The sequence below is a fragment of the Aedes aegypti genome, chromosome 1 (assembly GCF_002204515.2).
Source record: "Aedes aegypti strain LVP_AGWG chromosome 1, AaegL5.0 Primary Assembly, whole genome shotgun sequence".
Classification (NCBI taxonomy): Eukaryota; Metazoa; Arthropoda; class Insecta; order Diptera; family Culicidae; genus Aedes; species Aedes aegypti.
The window spans coordinates 42,396,623-42,412,641 of NC_035107.1; the positions used below are offsets into that span (position 1 = coordinate 42,396,623).

The window sequence follows — 16,019 nt, forward strand, 5'->3', positions numbered from 1 at the left end:
TGATTGTAATTTTTTTTGCTCAAGTACATAATTCTCCAGAACGAGTATTGCAAAAAGATCAATGAAACCATCAGCTCTACCTCAATAAACAACATCATCAGCATCAAGAAAGTTAAATGTGAGTTGAAATGCTCATTTGAACTTATCAGTAACATATGCGTAGTTTTAGGATTTCATGAGTTCAAATCAATGACAATCTAACTCGCTAGTTTAAGCCATCTCGCGCTGTATTTTGCATACGTGGATGTTTAGTATCACATACAGTACATCTCCTACATTATCTAACCAGTCTTAAGTTAAAATGTCAGTCATTATCGTTTTACGAGTTGGTATACGAAAGCCGTGGAGCCTAATGACATTTTTTTTCTAATGTGCAAACTATATCTTATATCATCGCCTATCTCTCTCTCCGTCTATTACCCTCCAGTAACTTGTGTACAAGTTCTTGATAACCTATATGCAAGTATTACAGATAGATAAAGGACGGACACACAGATAAACTCTTACGTTTTCTATAGATAGGGTATATAACCCCTTCTTGCAGCTGTTATATCTCCCAGATTCTTACTGTCAGCCGATTCAGACAAACGACCATCTTTTCCGGGCTGATCTTGACGAGTTCCACTCATATAATATCCTTAACAATTGCTGTGTTATTCTTCAGCTATTGAACGGCATCTTTAAATACTCTCAAGGTGGGATCTGACGTAGAAATGATCTTCATTGCCTTGAACCTCTGTGCATGTATTTTGAAATTGTTTATCGGCATATCGGTCTATTTTGCTCGAAGTAAGAGGGAGCATGGAGCATGTGCCATCAAAACAGGTTTACTGCTTCCGCTTCTTTGTATGGTGTTTCACGTTCTTCTCCTCTAGAATAATTCTAAACCCTTCGTCAAAACAATTGTACCATAGACTACGTTCGACGCACAAAGATTCACCTGTGAGTTGATGGCTACTTTTACTGTAGTACAACAGCCAAGAAGGGTTTCAGCAAGCAAAATCTATTCCGGTTACGATTGCTCGAGATGCGGAGCGATGCTGTGGCGTCATCTTCTCTACTTCAGTCTCTGAAGGTCATGCTGAGGCGGGCGTCGGTACTGTTCGTCGTTAACGACAGGAAGTTTTAAGCGCAGTTTTATAATTATCAGGTAGTGGGCAGAGTAAATGTTAGCACACGATAGATTCTGCCGTTGATTATGTCGAAGATGTGCAAGCCATCAATCAATACCTGATCGGTTCGAGACTCCGTTTGCTGTGGTGAACGCCAGTTATGTTGCTACGGGAGGTTATTATCTTGGAAGTAAATTCTGCGAATGACCATATGAAGGCGGCAAAACAATCAAGCATAGGACATTCATCTTCGCCAGTCGGAGAGCACTGATCTACCCAATCATCCATCTCAATTCCCCATCTTGGTGTTCTAATCCCTATTATGATCTTGATACGGAAGCTTGGGTGGCGGTCCTACTTGCGTTCCAGCTGCCTTTTTGTCATCATCAGTGCCGTTGAACCTGCCCATTTTTTTGTTGATCGACCACCATCCGATCTCATGTTTTTGCATATCGTTCACCACGATGGAAGTTGTTCCCAGTTCAAGTGTGTCATGCAGCTCCGTAATAATTATTATTACTTCTGAACATTCACATTAATCATATTCTCATGAGTATTTAGCGATCTTAGCGAAGCATTTGTGGAGGCACAGTGCTCTGGCGCTGCCAATGGAGCTGACATCGATAGCAAACTGAAATGGTTCTGCTTGGAATATTGGCAGTTTGTTCACAGCAAGCAGTCAAACACTATAGCTACTTCCAGTTCAACTGATCTCCTTCTCTGAGTAGCAATAACACGATAGTATGATGCATATATATCAAAGATAGAAGTGTGGTAGCTGTCGCGCGGATTTCCAATGGTAAAATTATGTACGCTACAGCTGTGCAGCACAAGCGAGGTATTTCTATCAGTATAGTAAAGAATACAGCAACGCAACCACTGTAATGTTGAAACGGATATTGTCTGAAAATTCTTTCCTGAGTAAACCGCCGGTTTATACAAACATATTGCTAGAACACTGATATAGGATAATACAATTTGATAATTGTGTTCTGTTACCTAAAGTGACATGTTTCTGAAACGCACATTCCTATATCTTTATTTTTTATCTCCGTATGTTTAAAGTATTCACATTGTAGCAACTCAAAGCCTCCTTAAAACTGCGTCAAATCACTACATTTTTGAAATAATAACATTTAAACTATAAACATGCATAAGCACATGCGTACGCACGAATTCATAACATTTGCGCAAGATAATATCATTCAATAAAAAAACTGTCTAAAACATACCCCTTTTTACATCATTCCAGCACACATATCTTTTTTCTCACACGACGAATATTTTTGGCCCCATATCAAACTTTTCTTGTCTCATTTAGATCTTTCAAATGATATATGAGTCATCCGTGTACATTCCGGGACCAAACTCCATACATTTTTGCCCAATCTCCTTTGCATAAAAAGGATACTGGTAGCCAGTGTTTTTGTATCGTCAAGGTTATCGACGGAAAAACAACAGGGCAGTCTTAGTTTAGCTGTCACGTCCTGTCCTAGAGAGTAACAGGTATTGAAGAAAAGTTAAAATGACGTATCTGTCAAAAGATAAGCGATTTTGGTGGGATTAAAAAGAACAACATTCAAAACTACTTCTGATTATCTTCAAAATGCATAGAATTCTTTCGAACCAGTGTGGGCGCGTACCGGTGGTCATTTGAAAACCTTTCGAAGCCACTTTGCTACCCTGAGTCACCTTTAAATTCCTTGAAAGTTTCTAGAATCATCAACGGAACCTCAGAAAATCCCTTGTGAGTAATTGGGAACGCTTCGATGGTTATAAGGAAACAACAACATTCTTGGACATTCTTGAAAATCGATTGGAAGTCTCTGGGAACTTCAAAGAACCTTTGAAAAATTATGTAAATCCCCTAAGAAATCGAAAAATTCTATCTTCGGGTTCTGACAATAAGGTTATTGAGGATTTCAAGAAGCACTACGAAGCTAAGGAAACCTTTTGCAATCCTCTTTGAATCCACGGGGAATCGTTCGTAAATTGTAAATAATTGGGTACATTATGGAACACCTGAAGCTTCTTCTGGAATCCCATGGGGACCCGCTCTTTGAGAGTTCTTCAATACTCTTTGAGAACCTTTTTCAAATTTCTTTGGTAATTGGAATGGGAATGAGAGAGGAAATAAAAATAGGAATGGAAATGAGAACTAGAATAGGAATGGAAATGGGATGCTGGAAGAATTCCTTTCTGGATACTGAAAGAATCCCTTCACGAATGCTGTGAGTATCTCTTCCAGAATCCTGAAAAAAAAATCATTTCCGAAATGCAGGATCTATTCCAGGATGCTGAGTCAATCCCTAAAAGAATGCTGAAATGTTTTTTTTTTCTAATATTCTGGAAGAATCTCTTCTAGGATTCGAGAAAAATCCCTTCCAGGATTCAGGAAGAACTTCTCCCAGGCTTCTGGAAGAATCACTTCCAAGATTCGAAAAGAATCCCTTCCAGGTTTCAGGAAAATCCCATCGAGTATTTAAGAAAAATCCCTATCCAGGATTTGTAAGAAACCACTTCCAGGATTTGGGAAAATCCTCTCCAGGATTCGAGAAGAATCCAGAAATCGGGAAGTACCCCTTCCAGGGTAAAGTCTCTACAATAAAACAAATCAATCCTTCAATCTCTTCCAGGTTGCTGGAAGAGTCACTTCCAGGTGCTGCGAAAATCCCTTGAAGGGAGCTGAAAGAATCCTTTCCAGGGTGCTGGAAGAATCCTTTCCAGGGTGCTGAAAGAATTTCTTCCAGGGTTCTGGAAGAACTCCTTCCAGGATGCTGGAAGAATCCCTTCCGGGGTTCTGGAGAATGCCTTCTAGGGTTCTGAAAAAATCTCTTCCAGGGCTCTGAGATAATGCCTTCTAGGGTTCTGGAGGAGTCCATGACAGGGTTCTGGAGAATAAAAAAATAAAATAAAGCAAATCAACCCTTCTCTTCCAGGTAGCTGGGAAAGTCTCTCCCAGGGTGCTGGAAGATTCTCTTCCAAAGTGCTGCAAGAATCCCATGCAAAGAGCTGGAAGAATCCTTTCTTGATTCTGGAAGATCATTTCCAGGCTGCTGGAAGAATTCCTTCCAGGATTTTGGAAGAACTTCTTCCAAAATGCTGGAAGAATACATTCCAGGGTTCTGGAAGAATCTCATCCAGGGTTCTGGGAGAATGCCTTCCAGGGTTCTGATAGAATCCCTTCCAGGGTTCTGGAGGAGTCCATAACTGGGTTCTGGAAGAATCCCTATCAAGGCTCTTGAAGAACCCTTGCCAGGGTTCTGGAAGAATTTATTTCCAGGGTTCTGGAAGAAACGTTTCCAAGTTTTGGAAAAACTCCATCCAGAGTTCTGTGAGAATCCTTTCCAAGGTTTTGGGAAAAATCCTCTCCAGGATTCGGAAAGAATCCCTTCCAGGATGCAGGAAGAATCCCTTCGAAGGTCTTCGGATGAAAGTCTCCAAAATAAAGCAAATAAACCCTTCATGGATGCTGGAAGAACCCTTTACAGGGTTCTGGAAGAATGCCTTCTCTTTCAGAGTTCTGTGAGAATTCTTTCCAGGGTTTTTAAAAATCCCTACCCTTTCAGAATGCTTTTCTTTAAATAAAGCATAAAATTAACCCCTAAACCTGCTATAAATATTGTTAATTCCGAAACTAGTAATAAAAATTGTCCTAATTTCGAATTATTTAAGAATATACGTTGGAATAGAATGCTCTCAAAGAAACAATTTATCAGTTTTTCTAGACATAAATAGCACGCTGTCTGTTAAATATGCTAAGCTAAAGATGCTCCGACGAGCCACAAAGCTTCCTCTTCCAGGATTAGTCATAATTTTGTGCTATGGTAATATTAAACATGCCAATAAACGATAAGATTACAAACTTAACACCGATCCTATGACTTTTCACGCGATGATCCAGCTTTGTTTATGAATCCGCCAAAAGCCTTCTCTATCTTCCGAAGTGCCTCCAATTGTCGATAAAGGCACCTACAATAAATCGATTTGTTATTCCTCGTAGAATCATCCGGAGATTAGATAAACCCCTCGGCAATGGCTGTCAAAATTGAAACCACACTTATCATTTGCATTTCATTCAGTTTTGAAAATACACTTTCCGCGATATGACGCGACTAATCCGAGCGGTCGCGTTCTTTTGCTCGGTGGCACTGAGTAGTAGTGCGCTCAGCAAACCGTTCGCCATAGAGGTCGATTGCGCAGTTCCCGAGTGCTCCAGCCAGGAAGGTCGCACAACGCTATGGCCTTTTCGTGATCCCAACTTCTTCGTACGTTGCGAACCGCCAAAGTGGCACTTGATGAGAAGGCCCTGTCTATCCGGAACGTTGTTCCACTTCGGTCGACAAGAGTGCGTTGATCCCTCGCAATGGGTCGAGCCATGTCCAACGGGTCCGGAGATGCCTCAATGTCCCAGAATTGTTTGCGCGACGGCGCAGGACCAGAGACAACTGTGGCCGGAAGAGGATCCCAGCTTCTTCCTGCGATGCATTCCACGACCCGATGGAGGAATGATGGTGGTTCGGCGAGAGTGTACTGAAGGCTTCCTGTTCAGCTATACGCTACAGCAATGCGTGGACGCGCAGTATTGGGAACAGGATTGCACGTTTGACGACGTAACGACGATCGGGACTCCCACGCCTGAGGGAGAAACGGATACATCAACGACATCACCAGTGGACGAAACTACGACAACGACTCCAGCGACAACAACTACAGAAGAACCGACCACGACAACAGCTGAACCAACGACTACCACAACAGAAGAGCCGACGACTACAACAACAGAAGAGCCGACGACAACCACAACAGAGGATCCTACAACGACAACTGAAGATCCGGTAACACCGGGTCCCACAACGACAACTACGGAGCATAGCAGAGGTACCTGTCCGACGCCATTGTGCTCTTTCCAAGACCCCAAGCTGTACCCTCACACTGACTGGACGAAGTTCTACCAGTGCGTGCTGAACGCATCCGGACAGATGGAGGCCGTGGTAAGAAGTTGTGGCGCCAACACCTACTTCCACGCCGGTATGCAGAATTGTCTGCACATCTGGCAGTGGGAAGACTTCTGTATCTAAATTAAGTACGATCCAGCATGTTCAGAAGAACATTTCAGTTGACTTTATTGATGAATTAAACTAGGGGGACAACCTCCTCAACCCAATTGCCGCGCTAAGTTTTCATAGATGGTTCGATCACAGTATCACAGTAGCGTCCATATCAACTCATTGCTAGCATGCTGAAATCTTGGCAAAATTACATCCTGTGCAGGTGTTTAGATTCTACGGGAAGCTTAAAAAATAATCCAAATCCAAGGTTCCAAAGCGTTGATCAGTTGTCCGGTCGGGACAGTGGAGCACAGGTCGGTTCCCATTCCCATTCGTCCCAGCTGACACAGTCCAGCAGCGTAGGGTGGAAGGCCGAGTCGCTGACGCATCGCCGAAGAACAGCTGCCTGGTTCAACTTCTCGCACTCCCAATAGGCGGTGGGATCGTGATTGTGACGCCACATGCCTTGGCTCACTTCCTCCTGCTTCTTGCAACCCGGCTGTCCATCGGTATTGTCGCGGACGCAACGGGCAGAAATGGCCACGACCAGGGCCAAAAGGACCAGAGCGATACCTAAGGGATCGAACGAGACGTTAGCAGTCGGGACTACGGAAACCCGAAAACTCGGAATCGATTACGTACCCTTCATGATTCAATGGCAAAGTTTCGGGCGAGAAATGACGACCTCCAACGACACAGCGCAACGAAAGTGTCCACCTGGTCGGTGCCCAATGGTGGTTTTATAGCACCTATTGGAAAGCGTTATCGTGTCATCTTAATTGAAAATTTTCGAAGAGCATAACCGCCTCGCGCTTCTTGGTACTACGGAAGGTGATAACAGGTAAAAGCTTTTCTATTAGATTGGTGGATGCAATTTCGTGTTGATGGAAGGTTTGGCGATTTTTGTTTTTTTTTTCGGGATGGAAGTCGAATCGGGGTTGCAAATTTGAAACAGGCAGATAAGAAGCATTCTGATAAGATAACGGCAGCGGATGCGGTGGAAGTATACTTGAAGGCGTATGTTTGATCAGACATTGGGACGAATTTTTAGGAACCAAAATATTGCTGAAAAGTAAAATTATTCCGCTTTAGAAAAACAGCGCTTCAGAGATTCTCAGCATAGCTTCTTATGAGCAGTTGCACCATTTGTGTATTCGCAAATCGTGAAGTAAGCACAAAAATACACTAGGCTCTGAAATGTCTAGAAAAAAATTCAATCCGAAGAGATTCTTAACCAAGGAGATTCGAATCCGCAACCTTCAGCATGTACATGCTGATAGATAGCTTCGCGATAACCTCCACGACCATTTGGGCCCAAAAAGAATAGAAAAGAAAAAATATATTCAGGATATTGGAGGAGTAATATTCTGGAAGAATACCTTCCAGGATTCTAAAAGAACTACTTCCAGGATGCTCGAAGAATCCCATTGAAGATGCTGGAAGCATACCTTCCAGGATGCTAGAAGAGCCACTTTCAGAATGCCTTCTAGGATTCTGGACGAATCCCTTCTAGGATTTTGGATGAATCCCTTCCAGGATTCTGTACGAATCCCTTCCAGGTTTCCAGACGAATCCCTTCCAGGATTCTAGACAAATCCCTTCCAAAATTCTTGACAAATCTCTTCCAGGATTCTGGACGAACTTCTTCCAGGATTTTGGACGAATCCCTTCCTGGATTCTGGACGAATCCTTTCCTGGATTCTGGACGAATCCTTTCGATTATTCTGGACGAATCCCTTCCAGGATTCTGGACGAATCCCTTCAAGGATTCTGGACGAATCCCTTCAAGGATTCTGGACGAATCCTTTCAAGGATTCAGGAAGAATCCCTTGCAGGATTCTGGACGAATCCCTTGCAGAATTCTGGACGAATCCCTTGCAGAATTCTGGACGAATGCCTTCCAAGATTCTGGACGAATCCCTTCCAGGATTCTGGACGAATCCCTTCCAGGATTCTGAAAGAATTTCTTTCAGGATTCCTTCCAAGATTCTGAACGAATTCCTTCCTGGATTCTAGACGAATCCTTTCGATTATTCTGGACGAATCCTTTCCAGGATTCTGGACGAATCCCTTCCAGGATTCTGGACGAATCCCTTTCAGGATTCTGGACGAATCCCTTCAAGAATTCTGGACGAATCATTTCAAGGATTCAGGAAGAATCCCTTGCAGGATTCTGGACGAATCCCTTGCAGAATTCTGGACGAATGCCTTCCAAGATTCTGGACGAATCCCCCGAAAGAATTTCTTTCAGGATTCCTTCCAAGATTCTGAACGAATTCCTTCCTGGATTCTGGACGAATTGCTTCCAAAATTCTGGACGAAACCTTTCCAGGATTCTTGACGAATTCCTTCCAGGATTCTAGACGAATCATTTCAAGATTCTGCACGAATCTCTTCTATGATTCTAGACGAATCATTCCCAGATTTCTGGACGAATCCCTTCCAGGACTCTTGACGAATCCTTTCCAGGACTCTTGACGAATCCCTTCCGGAATTCTGGACGAATCCCTTCCAGGATTATGGACGAATCCCTTCCAGGATTCTGGACGAATCCCATCCAGGATTCTGGACGAATCCCATCCAGGATTCTGGACGAATCCTTTCCAGGATTCCGGACGAATCCCTTCCAGGATTCTGGACGAATTCCATTCCAGGATTCTGGACTAATTCTTTCCAGGATTCTGGATATATCCTTCTCAGGATTTTAAACGAATCCATTCCTGGTTTCTGGACGAATACTTTCCAGAATTCTGGACGAATCCCTTCCAGGATTCTGGACGAATGCTTTCCAAGTTTCTGGACGAATTTCTTTCAGGATCCTGGACGAATCCCTTCCAGGATTATGGACGAATTCCTTCTAAAATTCTGGACAAAACCTTTCCAGGATTCTGGACGAATTCCTTCAGGATTCTATACGAATAATTCCAAGATTCTGGACGAATCTCTTCCTGGATTCTAGACGAATCTTTCCCAGAATTCTGGACGAATCCCTTCTAGAATTCCAGACGATTCCCTTCCAGGATCTAGACGAATCTCTTCCAGAATTCTGGACGAATACTTTTCAGGATTTTTAACGAATCCACTCCAGGTTTCTGGAAGAATACTTTCCACGATTCTGGACGAATTCATTCCATGGTTCTGGACGAATCCATTCCATATTTCTGAACGAATCCTTCCCAAGGAGCGAAAGGATTCTAGAAGAAACCTTTCAAGGATTCTGGAAGAAATTGTTCCAGGATTCTGGACGAATCCCTAGTCGATCTGGATTCTGAACGAATCCTTTCCTGGATTCTGGACGAATCCCTTCCAGGATTCTGGACGAATCCCATCCAGGATTCTGAACGAATCCCATCCAGGATTCTGGACGAATCCTTTCCAGGATTCCGGACGAATCCCTTCCAGGCTTCTGGACGAATTCCATTCCAGGATTCTGGACTAATTCTTTCCAGGATTCTGGATATATCCTTCTCAGGATATTAAACGAATCCATTCCTGGTTTCTGGACGAATACTTTCCAGAATTCTGGACGAATCCCTTCCAGGATTCTGGACGAATGCTTTACAAGTTTCTGGACGAATTTCTTTCAGGATCCTGGACGAATCCCTTCCAGGATTATGGACGAATTCCTTCTAAAATTCTGGACAAAACCTTGCCAGGATTCTGGACGAATTCCTTCAGGATTCTATACGAATAATTCCAAGATTCTGGACGAATCTCTTCCTGGATTCTAGACGAATCTTTCCCAGAATTCTGGACGAATCCCTTCCAGAATTCCAGACGATTCCCTTCCAGGTTCTGGATGAATCCCTTCCGAACTCTGCGAATCCCTTCCAGGATCTAGACGAATCTCTTCCAGAATTCTGGACGAATACTTTTCAGGATTTTAAACGAATCCACTCCAGGTTTCTGGAAGAATACTTTCCACGATTCTGGACGAGTTCATTCCATGGTTCTGGACGAATCCATTCCATATTTCTGAACGAATCCTTCCCAAGGAGCGAAAGGATTCTAGAAGAAACATTTCAAGGATTCTGGAAAAAATTGTTCCAGGATTCTGGACGAATCCCTATTCGATCTGGATTCTGAACGAATCCTTTCCTGGATTCTGGACGAATCCCTTCCGAACTCTGGACGAATCCCTTCCAGGATCTAGACGAATCTCTTCCAGAATTCTGGACGAATACTTTTCAGGATTTTTAACGAATCCACTCCAGGTTTCTGGAAGAATACTTTCCACGATTCTGGACGAATTCATTCCATGGTTCTGGACGAATCCATTCCATATGTCTGAACGAATCCTTCCCAAGGAGCGAAAGGATTCTAGAAGAAACCTTTCAAGGATTCTGGAAGAAATTGTTCCAGGATTCTGGACGAATCCCTAGTCGATCTGGATTCTGAACGAATCCTTTCCTGGATTCTGGACGAATCCCTTCCAGGATTCTGGACGAATCCCATCCAGGATTCTGGACGAATCCCATCCAGGATTCTGGACGAATCCTTTCCAGGATTATGGACGAATCCCTTCCAGGATTCTGGACGAATCCCATCCAGGATTCTGGACGAATCCCATCCAGGATTCTGGACGAATCCTTTCCAGGATTCCGGACGAATCCCTTCCAGGCTTCTGGACGAATTCCATTCCAGGATTCTGGACTAATTCTTTCCAGGATTCTGGATATATCCTTCTCAGGATATTAAACGAATCCATTTCTGGTTTCTGGACGAATACTTTCCAGAATTCTGGACGAATCCCTTCCAGGATTCTGGACGAATGCTTTCCAAGATTCTGGACGAATTTCTTTCAGGATCCTGGACGAATCCCTTCCAGGATTATGGACGAATTCCTTCTAAAATTCTGGACAAAACCTTTCCAGGATTCTGGACGAATTCCTTCCAGGATTCTATACGAATCATTCCAAGATTCTGGACGAATCTCTTCCTGGATTCTAGACGAATCTTTCCCAGAATTCTGGACGAATCTCTTCCAGGACTATGGACGAATTCCTTCCAGGATTCCATACGAATCATTCCCAGATTCAGGACGAATCTCTTCCTGGATTCTAGACGAATCTTTACCAGAATTCTGGACGAATCCCTTCCAGAATTCCGGACGATTCCCTTCCAGGTTGTGGACGAATCCCTTCCGAACTCTGGACGAATCCCTTCCAGGATCTAGACGAATCTCTTCCAAAATTCTGGACGAATACTATTCAGGATTTTAAACGAATCCACTCCAGGTTTCTGGAAGAATACTTTCCACGATTCTGGACGAGTTCATTCCATGGTTCTGGACGAATCCATTCCATATTTCTGAACGAATCCTTCCCAAGGAGCGAAAGGATTCTAGAAGAAACCTTTCAAGGATTCTGGAAGAAATTGTTCCAGGATTCTGGACGAATCCCTAGTCGATCTGGATTCTGAACGAATCCTTTCCTGGATTCTGGACGAATCCCTTCCAGGATTCTGGACGAATCCCATCCAGGATTCTGGACGAATCCCATCCAGGATTCTGGACGAATCCTTTCCAGGATTATGGACGAATCTCTTCCAGGATTCTGGACGAATCCCATCCAGGATTCTGGACTAATTCTTTCCAGGATTCTGGATATATCCTTCTCAGGATATTAAACGAATCCATTCCTGGTTTCTGGACGAATACTTTCCAGAATTCTGGACGAATCCCTTCCAGGATTCTGGACGAATGCTTTACAAGTTTCTGGACGAATTTCTTTCAGGATCCTGGACGAATCCCTTCCAGGATTATGGACGAATTCCTTCTAAAATTCTGGACAAAACCTTTCCAGGATTCTGGACGAATTCCTTCAGGATTCTATACGAATAATTCCAAGATTCTGGACGAATCTCTTCCTGGATTCTAGACGAATCTTTCCCAGAATTCTGGACGAATCCCTTCCAGAATTCCAGACGATTCCCTTCCAGGTTCTGGATAAATCCCTTCCGAACTCTGCGAATCCCTTCCAGGATCTAGACGAATCTCTTCCAGAATTCTGGACGAATACTTTTCAGGATTTTTAACGAATCCACTCCAGGTTTCTGGAAGAATACTTTCCACGATTCTGGACGAGTTCATTCCATGGTTCTGGACGAATCCATTCCATATTTCTGAACGAATCCTTCCCAAGGAGCGAAAGGATTCTAGAAGAAACATTTCAAGGATTCTGGAAGAAATTGTTCCAGGATTCTGGACGAATCCCTAGTCGATCTGGATTCTGAACGAATCCTTTCCTGGATTCTGGACGAATCCCTTCCAGGATTCTGGACGAATCCCATCCAGGATTCTGGACGAATCCCATCCAGGATTCTGGACGAATTCCATTCCAGAATTCTGGACTAATTCTTTCCAGGATTCTGGATAAATCCTTTTCAGGATTTTAAACGAATCCATTCCTGGTTTCTAGACGAATACTTTCCAGAATTCTGAACGAATCCCTTCCAGGATTCTGGACGAATGCTTTCCAAGATTCTGGACGAATTTCTTTCAGGATCCTGGACGAATCCCTTCCAGGATTATGGACGAATTCCTTCTAAAATTCTGGACAAAACCTTTCCAGGATTCTGGACGAATTCCTTCCAGGATTCTATACGAATCATTCCAAGATTCTGGACGAATCTCTTCCTGGATTCTAGACGAATCTTTCCCAGAATTCTGGACGAATCTCTTCCAGGACTATGGACGAATTCCTTCCAGGATTCCATACGAATCATTCCCAGATTCAGGACGAATCTCTTCCTGGATTCTAGACGAATCTTTCCCAGAATTCTGGACGAATTCCTTCCAGAATTCCGGACGATTTCCTTCCAGGTTGTGGACGAATCCCTTCCGAACTCTGGACGAATCCCTTCCAGGATCTAGACGAATCTCTTCCAGAATTCTGGACGAATACTTTTCAGGATTTTAAACGAATCCACTCCAGGTTTCTGGAAGAATACTTTCCACGATTCTGGACGAGTTCATTCCATGGTTCTGGACGAATCCATTCCATATTTCTGAACGAATCCTTCCCAAGGAGCGAAAGGATTCTAGAAGAAACCTTTCAAGGATTCTGGAAGAAATTGTTCCAGGATTCTGGACGAATCCCTAGTCGATCTGGATTCTGAACGAATCCTTTCCTGGATTCTGGACGAATCCCTTCCAGGATTCTGGACGAATCCCATCCAGGATTCTGGACGAATCCCATCCAGGATTCTGGACGAATCCTTTCCAGGATTCCGGACGAATCCCTTCCAGGCTTCTGGACGAATTCCATTCCAGGATTCTGGACTAATTCTTTCCAGGATTCTGGATATATCCTTCTCAGGATATTTAACGAATCCATTCCTGGTTTCTGGACGAATACTTTCCAGAATTCTGGACGAATCCCTTCCAGGATTCTGGACGAATGCTTTACAAGTTTCTGGACGAATTTCTTTCAGGATCCTGGACGAATCCCTTCCAGGATTCTGGACGAATTCCTTCAGGATTCTATACGAATAATTCCAAGATTCTGGACGAATCTCTTCCTGGATTCTAGACGAATCTTTCCCAGAATTCTGGACGAATCCCTTCCAGAATTCCAGACGATTCCCTTCCAGGTTCTGGATGAATCCCTTCCGAACTCTGCGAATCCCTTCCAGGATCTAGACGAATCTCTCCCAGAATTCTGGACGAATACTTTTCAGGATTTTAAACGAATCCACTCCAGGTTTCTGGAAGAATACTTTCCACGATTCTGGACGAGTTCATTCCATGGTTCTGGACGAATCCATTCCATATTTCTGAACGAATCCTTCCTAAGGAGCGAAAGGATTCTAGAAGAAACATTTCAAGGATTCTGGAAAAAATTGTTCCAGGATTCTGGACGAATCCCTATTCGATCTGGATTCTGAACGAATCCTTTCCTGGATTCTGGACGAATCCCTTCCGAACTCTGGACGAATCCCTTCCAGGATCTAGACGAATCTCTTCCAGAATTCTGGACGAATACTTTTCAGGATTTTTAACGAATCCACTCCAGGTTTCTGGAAGAATACTTTCCACGATTCTGGACGAATTCATTCCATGGTTCTGGACGAATCCATTCCATATTTCTGAACGAATCTTTCCCAAGGAGCGAAAGGATTCTAGAAGAAACCTTTCAAGGATTCTGGAAGAAATTGTTCCAGGATTCTGGACGAATCCCTAGTCGATCTGGATTCTGAACGAATCCTTTCCTGGATTCTGGACGAATCCCTTCCAGGATTCTGGACGAATCCCTTCCAGGATTCTGGACGAATCCCATCCAGGATTCTGGACGAATCCTTTCCAGGATTATGGACGAATCCCTTCCAGGATTCTGGACGAATCCCATCCAGGATTCTGGACGAATCCCATCCAGGATTCTGGACGAATCCTTTCCAGGATTCCGGACGAATCCCTTCCAGGCTTCTGGACGAATTCCATTCCAGGATTCTGGACTAATTCTTTCCAGGATTCTGGATATATCCTTCTCAGGATTTTAAACGAATCCATTCCTGGTTTCTAGACGAATACTTTCCAGAATTCTGAACGAATCCCTTCCAGGATTCTGGACGAATGCTTTCCAAGATTCTGGACGAATTTCTTTCAGGATCCTGGACGAATCCCTTCCAGGATTATGGACGAATTCCTTCTAAAATTCTGGACAAAACCTTTCCAGGATTCTGGACGAATTCCTTCCAGGATTCTATACGAATCATTCCAAGATTCTGGACGAATCTCTTCCTGGATTCTAGACGAATCTTTCCCAGAATTCTGGACGAATCTCTTCCAGGACTATGGACGAATTCCTTCCAGGATTCCATACGAATCATTCCCAGATTCAGGACGAATCTCTTCCTGGATTCTAGACGAATCTTTCCCAGAATTCTGGACGAATTCCTTCCAGAATTCCGGACGATTTCCTTCCAGGTTGTGGACGAATCCCTTCCGAACTCTGGACGAATCCCTTCCAGGATCTAGACGAATCTCTTCCAGAATTCTGGACGAATACTTTTCAGGATTTTAAACGAATCCACTCCAGGTTTCTGGAAGAATACTTTCCACGATTCTGGACGAGTTCATTCCATGGTTCTGGACGAATCCATTCCATATTTCTGAACGAATCCTTCCCAAGGAGCGAAAGGATTCTAGAAGAAACCTTTCAAGGATTCTGGAAGAAATTGTTCCAGGATTCTGGACGAATCCCTAGTCGATCTGGATTCTGAACGAATCCTTTCCTGGATTCTGGACGAATCCCTTCCAGGATTCTGGACGAATTCCATTCCAGGATTCTGGACTAATTCTTTCCAGGATTCTGGATATATCCTTCTCAGGATATTAAACGAATCCATTCCTGGTTTCTGGACGAATACTTTCCAGAATTCTGGACGAATCCCTTCCAGGATTCTGGACGAATGCTTTACAAGTTTCTGGACGAATTTCTTTCAGGATCCTGGACGAATCCCTTCCAGGATTCTGGACGAATTCCTTCAGGATTCTATACGAATAATTCCAAGATTCTGGACGAATCTCTTCCTGGATTCTAGACGAATCTTTCCCAGAATTCTGGACGAATCCCTTCCAGAATTCCAGACGATTCCCTTCCAGGTTCTGGATGAATCCCTTCCGAACTCTGCGAATCCCTTCCAGGATCTAGACGAATCTCTCCCAGAATTCTGGACGAATACTTTTCAGGATTTTAAACGAATCCACTCCAGGTTTCTGGAAGAATACTTTCCACGATTCTGGACGAGTTCATTCCATGGTTCTGGACGAATCCATTCCATATTTCTGAACGAATCCTTCCCAAGGAGCGAAAGGATTCTAGAAGAAACATTTCAAGGATTCTGGAAAAAATTG

General features: G+C 43.5%; 3 protein-coding genes across 14 annotated transcripts in view; 1 reads left to right on the forward strand and 2 right to left on the reverse strand.

Annotated features, from left to right (window-relative positions):
- The window catches only part of LOC5566555 (cation-independent mannose-6-phosphate receptor), a 552,122-nt gene that overhangs the window by 34,282 nt on the left and 501,821 nt on the right, over positions 1-16,019 (reverse strand). The gene's annotated exons all lie outside the window — the stretch shown is intronic.
- LOC5569413 lies at positions 5,202-6,279 on the forward strand. Its single transcript, XM_001658455.2, has one exon. The coding sequence runs from the start codon at positions 5,219-5,221 to the stop codon at positions 6,191-6,193; it is 975 nt and encodes a 324-aa protein (XP_001658505.1). The 5' UTR covers positions 5,202-5,218; the 3' UTR covers positions 6,194-6,279.
- LOC5569414 lies at positions 6,214-6,964 on the reverse strand. Its single transcript, XM_001658456.2, has 2 exons — positions 6,806-6,964; positions 6,214-6,736 (listed from the first exon to the last, which is right to left on the reverse strand). The coding sequence occupies exons 1-2, from the start codon at positions 6,810-6,812 to the stop codon at positions 6,447-6,449; spliced, it is 297 nt and encodes a 98-aa protein (XP_001658506.1). The 5' UTR covers positions 6,813-6,964; the 3' UTR covers positions 6,214-6,446.